Source organism: Hemicordylus capensis, chromosome 2 (assembly GCF_027244095.1).
Source record: "Hemicordylus capensis ecotype Gifberg chromosome 2, rHemCap1.1.pri, whole genome shotgun sequence".
Lineage (NCBI taxonomy): Eukaryota > Metazoa > Chordata > Lepidosauria > Squamata > Cordylidae > Hemicordylus > Hemicordylus capensis.
Genome location: NC_069658.1, coordinates 188,668,875 through 188,689,921, shown reverse-complemented (window position 1 = coordinate 188,689,921; position 21,047 = coordinate 188,668,875). Strand labels below are relative to the sequence as shown.

The 21,047-nt window shown below is 47.3% G+C and overlaps 1 protein-coding gene across 1 annotated transcript; it reads right to left on the bottom strand.

Moving 5' to 3' along the window:
• Window positions 1-422: 422 nt before the first annotated feature.
• LOC128347771 (uncharacterized) lies at window positions 423-20,406 on the bottom strand. The gene is made up of 5 exons (XM_053302867.1): window positions 18,523-20,406; window positions 9,150-9,318; window positions 6,298-6,484; window positions 6,130-6,201; window positions 423-3,126 (listed from the first exon to the last, which is right to left on the bottom strand). Exons 1-5 carry the CDS (start codon window positions 18,587-18,589, stop codon window positions 2,956-2,958), a joined length of 666 nt encoding a protein of 221 aa, XP_053158842.1. The 5' UTR covers window positions 18,590-20,406; the 3' UTR covers window positions 423-2,955.
• Between the last annotated feature and the right edge of the window lie 641 nt (window positions 20,407-21,047).

The following is a 21,047-nucleotide window of genomic DNA, read 5'->3' as shown; positions in this document are numbered from 1 at the left end:
GCCCTCCCTCCTGCTGTTACTCCCCTGCAACTGATACTCAGAGGCATCCTGCCTTTGAAGCTGGAAGTGGCCTATAGCCCTCCGACTAGTAGACTAGTAGCCATTGAGACCTCTCCTCCATGAAGTTATCCACCCCCCCTTAAAGCCTTCCAGGTTGTTGGCTATCACCACACCTTGTGGCAGAGAATTCCACAAGCTGATTATTCATTGTGTGAAAAAATACTTCTGTTTGCCCGTCCTAAATTTCCCGGCAATCAATTTCATGTGTGTCTGGATTCATCTCAGCTCCCTCCCACTCATATCACAATGCACTAGGTTTGAGGAAGTCAAAGAAAAGCAGATACTTTCACTCTTTTCCAAATTCTCTACAGGGAAGGAAAAGGGAAGTGGATGCACAAGTTCCATCTTGCTCAGGTTAAAAAAAACCCTCAGAGGCAAAAGAAGAGAAATGAGTTTGTTTCACTATCCTTTAGTCTCTGATTTACTCATTGACTGTATAAACAAATTACATTTGAATTCAGGGCTTGTTTATCCCACAGTAAATGCATTAGTAAATGTAAGGAGGCCTAAAAATGTGGGCCCATCAGATTTAATGCGGAGCAGAATCAACATCAATGTGTGCTAAAATGTTAATACAATGTAGTTTGTTCCCAAACCTGAACCCCTAATGGTGCTTTGAGGCAAAAACAAAACCCAAAAGCCCTTGGCAGAAGGATTGTTGCACATACAGGCACAGTTCAGTGCTGCTTTGGCAGCCTTTGACTATGAAACAATGTATAAAAATGGTTCCCCTTCAGTTTCAAGATGGGGTGTGTACCATTTAGGAAGGATTCTTGTGGGGGTGGGGGTGGTCTGGGACTGAGCACATGTCTTCTTACATCAGTGGCCACTCAGAGTCTTTGCTCTCATACCCACACTGAGTCAGCCATAATTTCCCCTTTCCAGTCTTTTCTTGAAAGTTACATCTGTGTGTGCAATGGAGAAATCAAAACAGAAACTGTCTAGGCTGCACTCTCTCTGCCCTGCTGGCTGCACTTCTCATACACCAGAGGGGGCTTTCTGCCTTTAGGTTTTCCATTCCCCAGGCAACCAGTGCATACCGCAAGAGCTGACTTTCGTTTTTCCCTTGTTCTCACTGTAGCGCAGCGTCATGAGCAGCAGCACAGTCATTCTCTGGCACCGGCTACGTTACTGCAGACTGTAACTGTTTTTGTGCAAAGAATTGCGGCTTGGAATCTTAGCCTATACATACATTACAAACTAATATTTAGATAGAGGCACGAATGCTTTGTGGTTCTTTCTCCATTTAAGCTGTTTATATATAAAGGGGCCTTTGTCAATTTCATCTGCAGTGCGATCCATGAATCCCAAATGACTTCTGGAGTTCATTCTATTTCACCACAGGCACGATTTGTATGTCCTACTTTGCACTTTACATCAGAAGCTGGCGAGGAGAAAGAGAGAAGTCCCTCCCTCCTTTCTTCCAGGCTTGGGTAATGACTGATCAGTTAAAAACTGTTCCTTGCTCACGTTGAAGAGAGACATTTGCAATGCCAATGAGTGTCCTGACTGACGTAGGTTTCCATTCACAGTATACATTCAGTTGCAGCCATAGTGCTTTAAGTCCTGTGTGAAAATGTCCAGAGTGTTCTCATCTATGCCATGCAAAACACTTTTGCCCTGATGGTGGTGTTGGTGGTTATAAGTGTTAAGTGATCTCCTTGCGCACACACCTAGGATTCTTTAAAAAGCATTAGACAAATTTATGGGAGGTACCAGTAGGTTTTCCCATGGCTATTAGCCATGATAGCTAATTGGAACCTTTTGAGAGGTTCCATCGGAAGCTGCCTCACACTGACACTGAGTCAGACTTTTGGTCAGCAGCTCAATATACTCTGACTAGCAGCAGCTCTCCAGGGTTTCAGACAGAGACTCTTTCTGAGCCCTATCTGGAGATGCCCTATCTGGACCGAACCTGGGACCTTCTGCATGCGAAACAGAGGCTCTCCCACTGAGCTCCAGCTGCAGCCCCTCCATCTTCAGCAGCGACCTTCACTATTTTTCAAGCGGGGACAAAAAGTCTTCAGTGTGAGAGCCATTTCTCACGGTCCTGTCCTCCACATTGTAGTACTGCATTTTTCTCAGTGCTGGGAGGGTCCTTTAAGAGAGTTGGAGCCTTTCCTTGAGCTCTAGGAACAAAGTGTTGAGAAGGGCTACACTTCCCAGCACTCTGTCTATACCTTCCAAGATGGTGGAGGATCTCAAGAGGGCTCCATTTCCCCTAAGGAGCCTCCTGCTGCTGGGCAAAGTGCAGCACTGCACAGTGGGGACAGTTGCCTCCACATGGTGCCAGGAGGACTGCGTGGTATATTCAGCTTCAACCAAAGCTTCACACAGGCCCAGTCAACAGTCAGTCAGGGAGCTGCACTTAGGGTTGATGGGAACCACCACTGGTCTGCAGCAGGCATTACAATAACCCTCCCACACACACTGATCTACAGAGTCATCATACCTGGGAATACCAGGGGCTGGGAAGCTCATTGCCTTTCATGCCCAGCTTGTAGGTGTCCCAGAGGCCTCTACTTGATGGCTGTCTGAAACAAAATGCTGAATGAGGAGGACCCTTGGTCTAATCTAGCACGGGGATTCTTGCGTTACAAGCACACTGGCTTGGAAGAGACATCCTCTCGAACTAGTGGAACTTCCACATAAATGGGTTCAGGACAGGAAGCAGACAGTTGCCATTTACAAGGCTACAAGCGGGATGAGAACATATCAAGATGTTGGGAAGGAGGGCATGGAGCCAGAAGCATGGTGTAGGAAGAAGGGAGGCTAATAGGGTCTCAAGGAAGAAGAGGTGGGGCTTGGCAGTCAGGACGCCTAGTTCTAGGACGTTCTAAGAAGGACAGGCTACAGAGATGCGGGGGGACCTTTCCAGGTCAAGACCCCAAGCCATCAAGGGCTAGGGTAGGGATTTTTGTCGGCCGTGTCACGTATCTGCTTGGGAGAGGCTTCTCCACTGAGTTGTGCTGCAGGCCTTGCTGCGCTGGTGGTCCATGCATGGAGCCTCTGTGAGTGGGGAGAATCGGGGGTCAGGTTGTTCTTGTGCTTCAGTGGCAACATCTGCTAGGAGACAGAATGAGAGAGAGGGCTGGTTAGGGGCTTGAAAGAGGCTTCTACCTACATAAAATTGTTTTCTTGTGGTCTGCATTAGTTAATCTAGACTACCACTTTTAACCCTTCCTGATAGTGAGAACAATGAAGTTGTTAGAAGGTGTCCTGTAAACAATTCTTATTAAGTGACCTTGAGTAGCCCTCTTAAATCCTACTTCCCTAACATCCTCCATGTGAACACCCACTTCACCATGCAAAGCAAGCCATGCATTTCTATGCAAATACATTTTGTAATCATGAGTGAATTAGAGTAAGGATTTTATGTGCTCCGTACAAACAGATATTTGATGACTGCATACAGGAAGAAGGAGTGTCCCTCTATAAACTAAAAAAATATTGCAAAGGAGGGATCTGTCTATCTATCTATCTATCTATCTATCTATCTATCTATCTATCTATCTATCTATCTATTGGTCTTCCTCTCCCCTCCCCTCCCTGTTAGCCAGAGTTGTATGGCATTCTCTGCAGGTAGACAAAAAAGGCATTTGATACTCAACTGCTGCTGCTGTTTAATGTTTCCATCATGCCAGCAGTGTAGGCGCTATACAGAAGTGATACAGTCCCTGCCCAGAGTATTTATAATGTGCATCTGGGTTGGTCTTCTAGACCAGAGATTCTCAACGTTGGGTCCCCAGATGTTATTGGACTTAATCTCCCATAATCCCCAACTAAAGGCCACTGGGGCTGGGGATTATGGGGGTTGAAGTCCAATAACATCTGGGGACCCAACGTTGAGAATCCCTGTTCTAGACCATCAGCAGATTACATGATAAAAATTTTCCTGGCCTCAGGGATGCACCACTCAGACTGCAGGTGAGTGGCGGTGCAAAATCACATGATCGTGTGTGTGTGTGTCTGTACACACACACACACACACACACACACGGGAAGAAGTCAGATGAGGGAGGGAAGTGTGTCCCAAACCATCAGGATCTTTCTTCTGATCTTTCCCCTGTCTGCAGGCTGATAATGGAAGGTGAGAATGGGAAAATACAGAACTTCAGCTTCTGGGGAATCCCATTCCACATGTGACCCTCTGGATGGACAGAAGCTGAAAGTGGTGGAGAATTCTCCTTGCACATAGAATACTAGTATACTAGGGAGATGAGGCCTTGCCTATTTTATTTATCACAGGAATTTGTCTGCCATTCTTCAGTCCTAAGGCTCTTGGAACAGGTCACAGATTAAAAAGATAAATAACAGCATCAGTACATTAAAAAGTAGTATCAGTACAGTACTCCTTCAGATCTCTGGGTCCTAAGGCTACCAGTACCTACTGTTGTGCCTAGAGACTAACTTAGCCAGACTGCCCCTTATTCTAACATTATAGCTTCATGTAGGCAGGGTTTATTTTGTCATGGGAGAACATTCAAATAGGCAAATTCTCTCCCCACCAACACACACTCCTGTAGTCCTGATGTCCAGGCAACGTTTTGCCATGTGTGATCTGCTGTTTGTGTAGAATCAATACTTTAGGAGGTACTGAGGTCATTCTCACAACCAGCCCTACCCAGCAGGTAGGGCTGGTTGTGAGATCCGTCGGGATCCGCTGACTAGCCCGGGTTTTCCACCCAGGCTAAAAGTGAGGTAGAAGGACGTATGTGTGCCCTCCTACCTCAGTCGTGTGGACGCTTGGGCTGTCAGCAGCCTGAGCTTCTATACAGCTGGACGGAAGGAGCATCTGATAGCGCAGAACTCCCCCAATGCTCTGCACTCCTCACACAGTGCATTGTGGGATACTGGAGGACTTTCTCCTCCGGATCCCGGCTCTGCTGATCACTGCTGCACTACGTGTGTGGGCACACGATTGGGGGAGCACAGAAGAGCCATTGGCTGTCTGGGAGGAGGCAGGTAGGAGCCTGCCTCCCCCAACCCGCCTTCTCCCCAGCCGTACCAGTTTGAGCATGTGAACGACCTCATTGTCATGGACACAGTAAGCCACTTCACTCCTGTACTGTCTGCACGCCTAACTCCGTTTTCACAGTACAGAAGTGGAGTACTTTACAGCTCTGAAGCTACTGCTGGAATGAATGAGCTACTGCTGGTCAAGAAGATTGCAGAGAGAGGCTGGATGGCCATTTGTCAAGGGTGCTGCAGCAACGTCTTGCACTGAGCAGTGGGTTGGACTGGAAGACCTCCAGGTTTCCTCCCAACTCTAAAAAGCTGTGATTCTAAGAGCAGAGATGAAAAGACAGGTGGGCAAGACAGGGATGCATGGGAATGAAAAGGGAGGGACTGACAGCGAGTTTTGGGGACGGATTAGGAAGAGTCATGGTAAGGCAGAGCAGGGAAGATTAGGGGTGGACTGCACAGTATCCACTAATGCATAGCCACCAATGCACATCACAGAGCCCTGGCACTGTGCTTATTTTTAGAAAAGCCGTTCCCAGTGGGGGCAATCAGGAGAAGTAACAGGGGAAGAGGTACTTAACCCCTTTGTCACCTGCTCCACTCCAAATCACTCCCCTCAGGACAGGAGGTTTTATCTGCTTCTCTAAAAATAGCAGCAGCTCTAATATGAGCATTTCCACCGCAGTAGTTAGCCCCTGAGGTCAGGATGAGTCAGGGAAGGATGTTTTTCAAAAAGGAAAAGGGAGAGGCTCTGCAAACCAAAAGGGGAAGACTGTTCCAAGGATAAGAAGTGACATGGCTGAGATCACAAAGATGGAAGGACAGGGAGAGAATGAGGTCAGACCTACACTGTACTCAGTCTGGTTTAAGAGCCATTACCTCTTTCCAGGGAATTCTGTGAATTGCAGTTCTCGGGAGCTCTTAACAGAGAATTTTTAGCACCAAACTACCATTCCCAGGATCTTTAGCCATGAGAGTTAAAGGAGCATAAAGCTGAAAGAACTTTGTCCTGTAGATATGGCCAAAGTGAGTTTGTACTGAATGGAGGGAGGATGGGATGGGGTGGGGGGGGGGAGAGAGAGAAATGAGAAAAAGGAGACTTACTGGATGGCTGGTGTTCGTAGGTGCCTCTGGGCAACTCCGGCGAGGGGCGCAGGTGATGACGGAAGGACGCATCTAGAAGATCAGGGCAGAGAGGTAGTATAAGTGAGAGACTGTGGGTGGGTTGGGGGGAGGGCTACACAGGGTGGAAGAAGAAGTGCCAAGACTCACCTGCTGCAAGTGGGACAATGAGAGGGCTGGACCCAGCAGTGGCTTCCGTAAGGGGCATTTCTGCGGGCAGGATGGGTGAAGCGCTCGAGAGTCCCTGGAAGGCTCAGGTCTGGACGTGGCGACACAGGACGCAGCAACTGGGACATCTGGTTTCGGGGCAGGAGGCAGTGCCATCTGCTCCAGAGAGCTGGGGTGTTAGAGAGAGAGATGAAATATATACAAATAGACCTATATACAAATAATGGCGCAGAGGGGAAATGACTAGACTAATAAGCAGAAGGTTGCCAGTTTGAATCCCCGCTGGTATGTTTCCCAGACTATGGGAAACACCTATATTGGGCAGCAGCGATATAGGAATGTGCTGAAAGGCATAATCTCATATAGCGTGGGAGGAGGCAATGGTAAACCCCTCCTGTATTCTACCAAAGAAAACCACTTTACTTTTAAAGTGCAGGGCCTGGATTCATTGCTATGCAAAGTAGCTGCTGAATAAGACCACAGCCATTTGGAAGGGCTGACTGTTATGGTGAAATCCTTTAGAAGCTCTCATTTGAACCTGGCCTCAGCCTGAGAGCAGAAGATGTTCCTGACTCTATGTTTGGTGCCTTTTCCTCACTGGTGGTGAAGCACCCCAACCAGGCCTCCAGCATCGGGGAATGGGTGGGGACAGGTGTGAGGTTTTTTAGATCAGGCAGCTTAGGTTCCAGGCAGGCTTGAGCCCTGCCACTTCCTTTTCACAGGTTGAGAGTAAGACCCATATGCAGCACGGAAGGGCACACATGCCTGTCCATATGCTGGATCTCTTTAAAATTCTCTGCAGAGCAGAACCTGAGATGACAGGGAGGGGAGCAGTGGCCCTGGGCAACGATGACATATGCCTGTCACAAGGAACAGACTGGTCATCTGAAACTCTGAGTGACTTGAGGCCAACTGGCCTCTCTCTTTCTCAGCCTAACTTACCTCACAGGGTTGTTGTGAGGACAAAATGGGAGATGGGAACACATGCCCATCTGACCAAAAGCTGGATCAGGTCAAGGACCATCTAGTCCAGCATCTTGTTTCCCACAGTGGCCAAGTCCACCAGCAGGAGATGAAGCCATGCCCCTCTCTCCTTCTGTTGCTCCCCTGCAAGTAGTATTCAAGATATCCTGCCTGTAGTAGACATGGAGGTAACCTCCAGACTCGTGGCCACTGATTGCCTTGTCCTCCATGAATTTACCCTTTTTGAAAGCTTCCATGCTCAGAGAAGGTTAACACTCTTTCTCTCCCCTTTTCTACTCACATTCTGCACCATAACAAGATTTTCTGTGCCTGGTACATGGTTTATAACCAGCCCCCCTCCCTTTATAGCTTGCTAACATAAAAATAGTACACAGTGAATAGAAAATAGTCTAGGCAATTTATTCATTCATTTCGCAGATGGAGAAAGGAAGCCGAGAGATTAGCAACTTGCCCAAGGCTATTCCATCACATTTAACATTTAGCTTGTTGCACCTGTAGCTGTGTACTAACAGGAAGCTTTTAGCTTCTAGATATCTCACACGTATGTGCATTTCCATTTGAACTAGGGGGGTGGGGGAACCAAACAAAAGCATTCCCAATGTATTCAGTAGAACAGGTGCAACGATATTCCATATTTGAAATATATAAAGAATGGTAATGGGTATAGATTTTCTCCCACTATTTCAGTTCATGTTTATTTGTAAGTAATGGTTCAGATCAATATTAGTTACTGTACAGAATCAAGAAATGAACATTACAGCTGATTAATCAGTCCAGAACAAACACATGATAAGCTAACATCTGGAATTCCATTGCTTTAACGACGAACTGTATGGACTAGCTGTGGGGAAATAATAATTGGTAGTCTCAAGCCTGATTTTCCCCTTCTGCAAAATGCAACTAACTGTCTCCCACTCCAGAAGAATGCCATGAGGATACATCCAAGAAAACATGGTAGGTAACTTGGTGGATGAACTGAGAACTACTGTATAATCATACAAGCAGACCTTCTTGTACATACGTGCCTCCAGATCCAGCAAGGAAACATTGCTCCACACCGATGTTGCTTCCTAAAACAGAGCCTCCTAATGATGCGCCCCCAGCCCCCTACACATGGTGCAACTAGGGCTGCCAACTGTAATGTGGGAGTCATTCAGGGATTTTCCCACATGCCCCCCTCCTATACCGGAAGCAGCATTAGTCTGAGCTCTTTGCAGACTGGCTGACAACACCCAGCAGGAGCAGAGAGAGGATGCCTTGGCAATGGATGTAGAAACTTCTGCAGTGTCACAGATAAGATTCTGCAGTACATTGTGGGGACACTCTTAGTTCACATCAATGTAAGAAGCTGACCGAGTCAGAAGACCTCCGTGCTGTGAGATTAACTGAGAACTGGTGGCAGCTGTTTACTTCTGTCGACCCTGGGGCTTATTCTTCTTTCTCAGCCTCCATTTACTTTGATTTTCCTGCTTGGGTAGGGCCCCACTTTCAGGTCCAGCCTGGGTCTCTCACTGTCAACATCTATCTCCAGGCCACTTGGAACACTTTCAACAAGTAAGAGCCTGAGAGACCAGGAAAACTCCAGTTTGAATCCTGCCTCTGTTATGACCCTCACCAGGCAGCTGTAGGCAAGACACTCTCTCCCAGCCTCAGGCCTCTAGCTGCAATATAGGGATGATAACACCGACTTACCTCACAGGACTGTTGTAAGGATTATAACCCAAGAGCATATGTGAAGCATTCTCTAAAATACCAGGTAAACGACTCACTATCCCCAAATTCAGTTTCCTGCAGCATGGCATTTTCTCCTTATGGTACAATGCCCCTTAGTGAACCCCAAAGTTACTCACACTGCTACAGGCCCATATGCCGATCGCCTGATTTTTGACACTTTCTGACCCTCCAAGCTGTGGTCGGGGCTTCTGATGTCAGCAGTGAGCTTGCGTTTGATGGAATAGACTGGCAACCGATGGGCTGGGAGGCGGTGGAACTTGTGTTCATTCTCGAAAGAGGGCTGGCCTGGAAAGAGAGCAGGCAACAAAGTGTCAGCAATGCGGCGGCTGGTGGTGGGGGTGCCATGATCCTTGAAATGATAAGGTTGCATTTCAGTGATGGGAAAAGACTGTGGCTAAGCTTTAGAAAGAATTAACATGGATCTAAGAGGTGGTGGAGGGAGAAATATCACTCGATTTCTCTAATTTCTTTCTGCTTGCAAAGATTCGTTCCTCATTGTTTGAAAAGGATTGGATTTGGCAAGCTGATATATGACTGCCTTAAACATTCATCAAACAACTTAAGATGTGTGTGTGCTGCCTTCTGAGTTGCATTTCCCAGGCAAAGTCCGACAAAGTTAAACAGGTGGTCAGCGGTGGATTAACGGAGAGGCAGAGTAGGCATTTGCCTATGGCGGCAAGGTTTGAGGAGCAGCAAATTTTGCCCCTCCTCAAATTTTGCCACCTCTCTCTGTGGGCAGTGGTGGCTGCAGCAAGGGTGGAGTGGGAGAGGAGAAAGTACTCCCCTTTTACCAGTACAATTCCTATCTGCATACCCAGACTACTTTTTAAATGAATGCATGTACTGTTTTTCATGCATGAACTTGTACATATATACAGGCACCTATATGCACATACAACAGAAAGTCTGAACAAAGCTAGGAAATGTAACATAAAGGACAATTCCATATTATCCCTGATTAACAGGGCAGTCCTCCTTTTCTGCTATCTGCTATCTCAGGTTAAACCAACATCCCTACTTTGGCTGAATTTTTGCCTTTGGAGGATGCAGTTTAAAAATGTCATTAGGGTAAGCCCACCTCCTGTAGGGAGGAGAGCTAATCTTGTGGTAAAGGTAAGGTAAAGTATGCCGTCAAGTCGATTTCGACTCCTGGCACCCTCTGGGAGCCCTGTGGTTTTCTTTGGTAGAATACAGGAGGGGTTTACCATTGCCACCTCCCGCACAGTATGAGATGATGCCTTTCAGCATCTTCCTATATCACTGCTGCCCAATATAGTACCAGCCCAGCAGGGATTTGAACCGGCAACCTTCTGTTTGTTAGTCAAGCATTTCCCCGCTGCACCACTTCTTGTTGGAGGAAGCATTAATTGTCCCATTTGCTAAGCAGGTTGCAGTGTTCACCCTGGTTGCATTTGAATGGGAGACATGTCATCTGTAAACACTGTAAGATATTCCCCTCAGGATGGCGCTGCTCTGGGAAGAGCATGTTCCAAGTTCCCTCACAGGCATCTCCAAGATTGGGCTGAGAGAGACTCCTGCCTGTAGTCTTCGAGAAGCTGCTGCCCGTCTGTGTAGACAATACTGAGCTAGATGGACCCATGGTTTGACTTGGTATGTGGCAGCTTACTATCTTCCTAAGATGCAAACATTGTCAACTTTTGAAGTTCAGCTTCATCTCCAGGGTCTCTAGAAGTTAAATTTCCTCAGGGCTGACTGCATGCCCCTTGCCTCTCATTCAGGGACGGAGCCACCATTGGGCGAATGGGTTCAAAGAACCCGGGCTGCCACTCCTCAGGGGCCGCGCCTCGCGGCCCCAACACACCCTGCGCATCTGACGTCAGACACGGGGTGTGTGTGCTCGTTTAGCTCCTGAGCGGGGCTGTGCAGCCCCCTTCAGGAGTTAAATGGCCAGGGCTGTGTTCGCGGCGCGGCCAGGCTCTAACTCCCAAACAGGGCCGCATGGCCCTGTTTGGGAGCCAGACCACGTCCCCTTCATCTGATGTCTGAAGCGGGGGTGTGGCTAGCCCCTGCATCTGACATCAGATGTGCGGACGGCGTGAGCGAGGCCGCGGCAGCAGCCGGGCACGGCTCTGCCACAGCTCTCATTGTACATGCATGGACTTGCCTGCACATGATCACTAAGGCACTATGCTGTGTGCAGTCTGCCACTGTACTCCCTGAAGCCACGCAGGCCTGTTGTGAATTGTTGGTAGCACAGTGGAGGGAAACGATGTTTTTCTGTTATATCTTTAGCCAAAGGAACACATACCCCAGTTTTTTGAATGAGTGGAGGCCAGGCTACTGCAGAGCAAATGAATATAAAACAGCAGGCAGGTAGGTAGGCAGAGTAGAGCCTTCAAGTGCTGTGTAATAATGTGTAAAAATAGCAGGGAGAGAGCCCTGAGGCAGTGACCCATGTTAGCAAAACAGGGGTGATACAAGCACCTTTCAGTTCCCGTCTGTGACATGTTGGCAGCTCTACAGTTCCATTCTGAGTCAAAGAGGCACAGCTGCCTTGATTCCACAGGAGCACAGACAAAGCACAGCACATAGCACTGGGTGCATAATTCAGCTATCTCTCTGTTTTCATTTAAAAAGCAAGTTTCTAGTTCTTATGGCTTTCAAGATGTGTTTCAAACATTGCCTGGTAAAATCTCAGTCTCCAAAGGAGGTGACTCCGATTTCTAGTACGGGCAGGGTGGAGGGAGCAGGTTCTGGTGGCCCGTGTAACTCCTTGCTGCTCCCCACACTGAACAAAGCCAGATTACAGTAAATGATGTTAAAAATTTAAACAATGCGGAATAAATTATGCAAAGTAAGAGGCTCAACATTTGTTCAGCATGCACAATTTATACCAGGAGAGCTTCATAATGCAGGTCTTGGCTTGCCTAAAATATTACTTCATTTTTGTTTAGTGAACCCCTGCTAACTTGGCAAAGAGGCATCTTTTACCGTGGTGATTCTCTTTATTTTGCAGGGGGAGAGTAACTGGCCCTATCCACCCCCAGCATAGTACCTCCAGTGACTGTTGCTGGTGTCTATCTTATGTTTCTTTTTAGATTGTGAGCCCTTTGGGGAGAGGGATCCATCTTATTTATTTGTTATTTCTCTGTGTAAACTGCCCTGAGCCATTTTTGGAAGGGTGGTATAGAAATCGAATGAATGAATGAATGAATAGTGCAGAGGACGTGCAGCCCTTTCAGTGAGCTGTCTGCCTCTCCAATCTTCAGTCCAGTTAGGACAGTATAATGGCACACTTTATGAAGCAAGCAGGGGGCCAGGAGAGAAGAGTTGGTCTTGTGATAGCAAGCATGACTTGTCCCCTTAGCTAAGCAGGGTCTGCCTTGGTTGCATCTGAATGGGAGACTAGAAGTGTGAGCACTGCAAGATATTCCCCTCAGGGGATGAAGCCAGTCTGGGAAGAGCAGAAGGTTTCAAGTTCCTTCCCTGGCATCTCCAAGATAGGTTTGGGAGAGATTCCTGCCTGCAGCCTTGGAGAAGCTGCTGCCAGCCTGTGAAGACAATACTGAGCTAGACAGACCAATGGTCTGACTCAGTATATGGCAGCTTCCTATGTTCCTATGTTCCTAATGAGGTGTGATGAGGCAGATGCCTCAGGTTGCAGATCATTGGAGGAGGAGGAGGAGGAGGAGGTGGTTGTGGTGGGTGCCCTGTGCCCACCTCTGCCAGTCATTTCACTGCTATGCGGGAAATCCCACTCCATCCCTTTTCGGGCTAGTGGCAGTGGCACCACTGCTGCTGTTCCTGTAGGAGGGAGGAGCAGGAGTGGGAGCAGTGGTGGCCGCCATAGTTAAGCAAGCTGCATGACTGGGGGAGAATAAGTGGGAAGACTGGCAGGTGGGGTACTCTGGGCAGGGGTGGGGACGAGAATGAGGGTGGAAGTCCGCTGGAACAGAGTATTGTTTGAATATATGTATACCTATGTTATATTATCTTTAAAAGCTCTTCTTAATACAAATATTCAGAACTTCTTTTTATTTTATTTTATTTTCCTTTTGTTAACTTGGCATTTTTAATAGAAATGGTTTTTTCACATTCTTATCTGTATTTATGAAAAGTAAGGTTGCTTCTTTATTCAGATACCAGTGTTCAGTGTGGTGAAAAGAGAGGGAAGAGGTTGCGGTTCTTTTTCTCTCTCTCCCCAATTTGTATTGCTCAATATTTCTGAATACTTTTGTTGTATCTTTCCTCTATCTACTCCTTAATTTGAAAAATTAAAATTCTATTTTTTTAAAAATGGAACAGGGATTCCCAGTTGTAGTTGACTACAACCCTCTTATCCCCAGTCAAACACCATTGCAACTGGGGATGATGGGATTTGTAGTCAATAACATCTGGGACTCTCTGTTAAAGGGAATGCTACTGGTATCTCACCACACCACCTCAGGAGGGAGGAATGGGGGCTTGGATTAGGTCTGGAAGCAAGGCTTTGCCCATGTGGTTCAGGAGTCACTGAAGAGCTTGTTCATTGTGTATTGTTTTTCTCCCTTTATGGAGCTCCTAGAGAGGGATTTTTGGATCATCCACTTGGCCAGAATGGTAGGCTAGTCATTAATGCAATATACGTTGACATATTTGTTCAAAGATGCAGGGGAAAAAATGTCACTTTAAATTTTTAAAAGCAGCAAAGTTGGTGTTTTAGCCAGTCAGGACTTTGTGAACAGGAATGTGGAATGAACAGGAATGTGACAGACTGTAAAAGTTATAGATATTTACATTCCATTTCTTTCCTCCCCCATTTTTGCCTTCTTTTTGTTTGTAGAGCTAATCAATCATCATTGAATGGAAGACATTGTTTCATCTTTTTGTTCTGTTGTGAAGGCTTATTGCTTTCAAAAAATTGATTGATTGATTGATTGATTGATTGGTTTGCCTCTCCTAACACAGCGCAGACTGAAGCTGAGAGTAACTCTCCTGGGTCTCATGCAGAGGGTTTCTGTGGTTCTGCTTCTGAGACCCTTGAACCAAAGATGCCAGGGACTGAATCTTGGGCCTTGATTCATTCGTGTTTCTGTCCTGTGACTTGCCAAGGATCATGGCAGTTAACCACAGCTTAAGATAAAGGCAATGTAATACGATAGGGCTGTGCCAAATGTGCTCTCCTGGCCCTGTTCTTTGCTCGTTACAACTGCTTCTTCCCTGATCTGCAGCTTCTATGCTTCTTGCTGTCCTAGCCAATCAGGGATCACTCAGAGATCATGTAGGAAGCACTGCCCTCCTCTTGATTATACTTCCTACAATGCCACCTAGCCAACCTCCAGACTTGGCTTCTGCAATGCGCTCTATGTGGGGCTGCCTTTGTACATAGTCTGGAAACTCCAGTTGGTTCAGAATATGGCAGCCACGTTGGTCTCTGGGTCATCTCGGAGAGACCATATCACTCCTTTGCTGATAGAGTTACACTGGCTGCCAATAGGTTTCCAGGCAAAATACAAAGTGCTGGTTATAAACTATAAAGCCCTAAATGGCTTGGGCCCTAGGTATTTAAGAGAATGTCTTCTTCATTATGAGCTCCACCGCCCATTGAGGTCATCTGGAGAGGTCCGTCTCCAGTTGCCCCCAGTTTGGCTGGTGGCCACAGGGGGATGGGCCTCTTCGGTTGCTGCCCCGAGATTGTGAAATGCGCTCCCTACTGAAATATGATTCTCCCCATCTCCCCCCTCCCAAAATGAGCATGTCTAGCAAGAACAGTTTTAGCCAAGTCTTCTCCCTGGCATGCTAGTTTTCTATTTGCAGAGACAGTTTTAAAAGGGGAAAAAAGGAAAGGGGAGCATTCACACATGCAATCCTCTTCCCCTGCTGCATTCCAAAGAATTAAAATTCCAGAGAGACTGTGCTGCATGCTTTTACTGAATATGTACTGTAGACTGGCCTTTAGGGAAATGTCTGCACTGGGCTTTGTCACTTGCCTGCCCTCGCTGAAGTGGGTGGATGAATAGTGTTGACTAGCTCCTGTTCAAACAGGTATAGTGTGGCATGCCTATAGACTGGTTATTCACTGCACATTGGGACCTGCATTCCTAAGTGTTCATGCAGGGTTAGCTAATTGGCGGTGAACCTTGTCCCGTATATTAACACCAGCTCTGACTAGTTGACTTGTTCCAAGACAGGAAGCCAAGCCTGTTTTGTGGCAGCAGAAACAACCAAGAGCCTTGTGGCGTCTTAAAGGTTTGACAGATTTATTGTGCCGAAGCTTCCACTGACTAGTGCCCATCAGATGCATGAAGCCAACTGAGGACAATGCTTCATGCATTTGACTAAGTCGGCTGGAATCCAAGGAAGTTTTTGCTACAATAGACCAGTTACTTTTTAAAATGCCACAAGACACTTTGCTGTTTTGTTCAGTTATGAGTAATTTGCATGTTGGGATTCCTTGATCAATCCTGGCTTTCCTCTGCTGTTCTCTCTTTCTCTGTATTGATGGGGTGGGAGGAAGAGATCTTAAAACTCCTAGGAAACCAGGGGAGGGTGCATACAAGAAGGGCACCCCAGGTCCCCAACACCAGCACCCCAGACAGGTCCCCAGTGCCTGTCCTGGCTGATGAATTGGTCTGTATTATGGCGCTCTCAAAGACTACCGGAGGAGAAGGTACTAGTCAGTGTTGAATAAGACAAAATGCTTTCACTACTCAAAGCAGATTTACACAACCATTATTCTTCTGGGCTGAAGTCAACATGAGTGTACATGGTGCTTTACAGAATAACACTATTTTTTTTCCAAAAAAGAGACATGTCATTCCCCCCACCCCACCCCCCACATCTCAAAGAGTTTGAAATTCACATTTCAGCAGTGGGGACAAACAACAAAGGGCGGGGAAGGGAGAGACAAGACAAAAGAGCACCAAAAGACATGTAAGACAACTCAACAGGCTCTCTAACAGTGAATGGAGAGCTGGTCTTGGGGTAGAAAGCATGACTTGTTCCGTTAGTGAAACAAGGTCTGCCCTGGTTGTATATGATTATGAATGGGAAAATACATGTGTGAGTACTGTAACATATTGCCCTCAGGGGATGGAACTGCTCTGTGAAGAGCAGAAGGTTTCAAATTCTCTTCCTGGCATCTCCAAGATAGGGCTGAGAGAGATTCCTGCCTGCAACCTTGGAGAAGTCGCTGCCAGTCCGTGTATACCGAGCTAGATGGTCTGACTCAGAATATGGCAGCTTCCTATGTTAATGTTGAAACACAAAATGAAATGAAATAATACTCCTTTCCTATATTTACAAGATTGTACACTTGGAATTTTGCAAACAAATTAAGTTTAGGATAATTTCCCCTTCCTAAATGTGTTTAAGTTCTGAAATATATATATATATATATATATATATATATATATATATATATAGAGAGAGAGAGAGAGAGAGAGAGAGAGAGAGAGAGAGAGTTTATGAAATATACATATATTTATATTTTATATATATATATATATATATATATATATATATATATATATATATATGGAATATATATATGAATACACACACACACACACCTTGCCCCCAAACTGATGTCTCTGGGTGGTTTACAATAAAAACAATACAAATTAAAACAGAATTAAATAATTTAAACATTAGAACAGTTTAAATTTTAACACAATGTTAAAAACTGTATAAAGAAACCCTGTAAATCTAATTAAAAGCTTGGGTGAACAAATGTGTCTTAACTGCCTTTTAAAAAGTTGTCAGAAATGGGGAGGGTCTCAACAGCGAGTGCATTCCAGAGTCTCAGGACAGCAACTGAGAAGCCTCGTCCCTGAGTAGCCACCAGATGAGCCGGTGGCAACTGCAGACAAACCTCTCCAGATGAGCTCAATGGTCAGTGGGGCTCATGGTGAAGAGCAGGGGCAGAGCCACCATCATGCGAATAGGTTCAAAGAACCCGGGCCGCCATGTTCAGGGGCCATGCCTTTACCCTAGCCATGCCCCCTGCATCTGACATCAGACGCAGTGGACATGGTTTTGCTAACAAACATGGATACGTACCCCATTTGCAAGCAAAATCTGGCCAGTGCCTTAAAAAGGCAGGGAGAGCCACTCTGGATTTTGCTTGCAAATGGGGCATGCAACCCTGTTTGTGTGCAAGACCACACCCCCTGTGACTGACATCAGGCGCAGGGGGCATCGCTGGGGGGGGGGCTGCTGGCAGCGGGCTGAACCGGTGCCCCCACTGGTCTCCCTATGTGCTTGGCAAAGAAGACATTCTCTTAATTACCCAGACTACGTACAAAGGCAGCCCCACATAGAGTGCATTGCAGTAGTCAAGTCTGGAGGTTACCAGCAGATGTACCACTGTTCTGAGTTTGTTTATCTCAAGAAACTGATGCAGCTGGCATATCAGCCAAAGCTGATAGAAAGCACCTCTGGCCACTGCCTCAACCTGGGATACTGGGGAGAGGTTTGTATCCAGAAGCACTCCCAGATTGTGAACCTGTTCCTTCTGGGGAAGTGTGACCCCAGCTAGAACCAGCAGATCAAAATTGTCCCCCGAGTTCTGACCTGGCACAATAAGTACCTCTGTCTTATCTGGATTCAGTCTTAGTTTGTTATCCCTCATCCAGCCCATCACCGCCTCCAGGCAGGCATTTAGGGAGGTTATGCCTTCTCCTGATGATGTTGACATGGAGAAATAGAATTGGGTGTCAACAGCATATTGATAACAACCTGCACCAAATCTCCTGATGATCTCTCCCAGCGGTTTCATGTAGATGTTAAACAATATTGGAGACAATATGGAGCCCTGAGGGGCAGGATGCGCCACAATGATATTGTGGTCCATAGTATCAAAAGCTGCTGACAGATCCAAAAGGACCAACAGAGTCACATTCTCTCTGTACATTTCCAATTGGAGATCATCCATCAGGCTGACCAAGGCAGTCTCCACCCCATAGCCCGCCTGAAAGCCAGTTTGAAATGGGTCTAGATAACCAGTTTCCTGAAGTGTGGCAGTAAGTAGAAAAAAGTTGGAGGGAAGTGTGGAATGAGGCAGGGGGTTGTGAGTTGGGTTGCAGAGTACAACTAGGAGAGAGGTGAAGGTGGGAAGGCAAGGTGTTGGCTCGCTGTACACAGCTGGAGTCTGCAATTGTTTTTCATGCCCTGAGGATATTGCAGATTGGTTCATGAAGGTGTGTAAAGACAGCAGCTGCTGCAGCAACAGTAACAAAAGAGGACTGTCCATGGCTCTTCTCATTCAAAGCACACTTCCTAAAGTTGGTTGAGCTAGAACTAGTTTATCCAGAGTCAAGAAAAGGCACTCATTCCAACCAGAGCACCCGACATCCCTCCAGCTGGTCTGGAATTCAGTGCGGCTCTTGCATTAGATCTACCAGTTGCACACAGAACCCCGAGGACAGCTCCTAGCCTATTGTCAGATGAGCAGTTCCAATCCTGAACCCTCCTCCCTGTCAAACTCTGGACATTGGGAAAGCAGCCAAGCCGGCAGTAAGAAGCAGGCATTTGACTGCTGGGACTCACCTTCCAAGATGTAAACCTTGAATCCACTGCTTATGCCGGTGGTGTAGTGAAAATCAGCCAAGGCCATCTCTGCTGGGGTGGACGGTGCTGATGCTTCCAGGCAGGAAGGTTGCCAATGCTGTCCAGTTGAGGAAAGACTAGATTTGTGGCAGAATTTTGGGTCCCAAGAAGATACACAATCTAAGTGCTGGAGTTCTCTTTCTGCTCAGGGTATGAGCCCTTGGGGATCTCTCCTTGCTCCAGTGGGGGTGAATGTCTACCCCACCGCCAGCTTCTTCCCTCTTCTTCAGAGATGAGGGGGCTCACCAATTCTCTGGACCCAACAGGTTGTTCTTTCAAAAGTTTCACTCCTCTGCACACAGCATCCCTTCTTGAACTTTTGGGATTGTACCTCTGGGGGTGGGGCTACAGTTGGCCAGTCTTGACAGGCCTGACACCCTCCTCTCTCCTCTTAGCCCCCTCAGGGCAGGTGTGCGCGTGCATGCCCTGTGTCACACCCTGTTGTGTGTAGGGGGGAAACAAGAGTCAGGGCCCCCAAACGAGGCAGGTGTGGAGCAGAGGGTGAGGGATCCTCCGGGAGGTGATTTGTATTTAGAGGCTCCATTGAGATGGACAGTCAGGGTGCAAAACAGCTGATGGAAAAGTCAGAGGGCTGAAATATGGGGCAGCTCTCAGATATGTTATTCTGCTGCTTGTGTTTTACACTGGCTCAATTGCTGTTTGGTTTGTCGCATTTTTGTAGAAATACTTGCTTGAACCCCATTGGATGCATAAATGTATATATGAATAAGGATTCGTGTATTTCAGATATATCACTGGGATGAGTGGGATAAATGTTCAAGATGTGTGCATGTGAGAACGTGAAAGAACTATTTCAGGGTGGTAAAAGAGATGGGGGCTGCCAGATCAAACTTCCAAAAACACTCAAGTATGTTCCAGGGCAAGGAATGTGTTATTGAAACACGGGGTGTCTCCAATAGAGTAGCTATAGTTGAACAAGAGAGGGGACAAATGTCTCTGGGCCTCTGAGGGAGGAAGGGCTGGGTGACAACTTGCTCTTTGCTCTCTCTCACACACACCTCTCTGAAGAAGGTGGACAGGTGAGTCCATCTTCACCTGCTTCACCTTTTGTCCCAGGGGCCCACTCCTACCTTGCTTCTTCCCTGGGCATCTCTGAAAGAGGGACATAGAAATCCATGTAATGGAGAAATAGTCACAGGGTAGGGAAGAGTTCTGAGGTAAAAGCTATAGCGCTATTTGGGGATGGGGGATGGGTATGAGACAGACGGTGGAAAGTTAAGTTTACAGGAAAAGATAGCATCTAGTCATGGGTTTGTGGGAAGCCTGAGGGCAAAAGTGGGTGCCTGTGTATGAATAACTAAGGAATTGCATGTACTGTAGAGTCCTGTAATCTTTACAACAACCCTGTAAGGCGGGATACTGTGATTACCTCCATATTGCAGACTGGGGCCAGGCTACGATATGGTGACTTGGCTAAGGCCACCTAGTGACTGAGTTTGTGGCAGAAGCGACCTTTGAACTGGGCCTTTTTCATTCATCGCTCAGTTGCTTAGCCACTAAAGGACACTGGCTCCCAAACAAAAAGTGTGTGGCTAGGTAACAGATGTAGGGAATGGCGTCCGAGGAACACCAAGGTCCCGCCAGTTCCTTGCAACTTGCTAACATCACGCTAAGGCCTCCGGTCTTGGCCCCTGAGGACTTTTTCCAGCAAATGCCAGGAAAGAGTGGAGGGATCCAGCATCTCAGAGGTTAACAGGAGTGGCCCCACCCAGTCTTGGCGTGAGGGGAGCCACGAGCCAAGTGACTGGGGGCGCGTGTCAGGGCTGGCTTCCTCCACACCCTGAGAAGCCGCTGAGCAGCATTCCACAGGCCTTCCCCACCCCAACTGCCTGAGGGAGGGAAGATCCCGGAGCGCAGGGAGGAGGGTGGCAGGCCCGGGTTGGCCCAGTGGGCCTGGGCCTGTCTCCCTCAATGCCTGGCACGCCCCATCCCGCCTCAGAGGCAGCTGTTCTGTAGAGAGAAGTGGAGTCTGATGGGCGAGGGCCAGGAGTCTGGATGTCTGGACTTCTGAGTGGTCTGAGAATGGGGCCTAGCAAGTTTAAGCACAGGCAGAGGCTGGGAGCAACTAGGATTCCTGGAGTTGCCCATGTCTGCCTCAGCACCAGTATTCACAGATTTGCTTCATCCAGCTTTCCTCCACGTACACACAGATCTTCCTTTCGGAAACAAAATTTCCCTCCAGACTTACAGAATATCAAACATGTTTGCTGTGCATAATGACCACTGCTGCCTTCACCCAAGGCCAGCAACGAAGCATACCTGCTTCCTGTCCTAGCCAGAGCTGCCAGTGTTTTAACTAGTCCTTCCTCTTGTGGCCTTAGTGGCAGTGGTTGACATATAGAACAAGGATGCACCAGTGCAGTGAGAGAGCAGCTGAAAGGAATTTAACAATTAACTGCACTGGTGCAGCAGGGAAGTGGCAAGTTTTGACACCCTCCCCTTCC

Coding starts and splice junctions, on each gene's coding strand:
- LOC128347771 (XM_053302867.1), bottom strand. CDS start 18,589: ATGGCCTTGGCTGATTTTCACTACACCACCGGCATAAGCAGTGGATTC. Junction 6,485..9,149: donor GCATATGGGCCTGTAGCAGT/GTGAGTAACTTT, acceptor CTAACACCCCAG/CTCTCTGGAGCAGATGGCAC. Junction 6,202..6,297: donor CATTGTCCCACTTGCAGCAG/GTGAGTCTTGGC, acceptor CTGATCTTCTAG/ATGCGTCCTTCCGTCATCAC.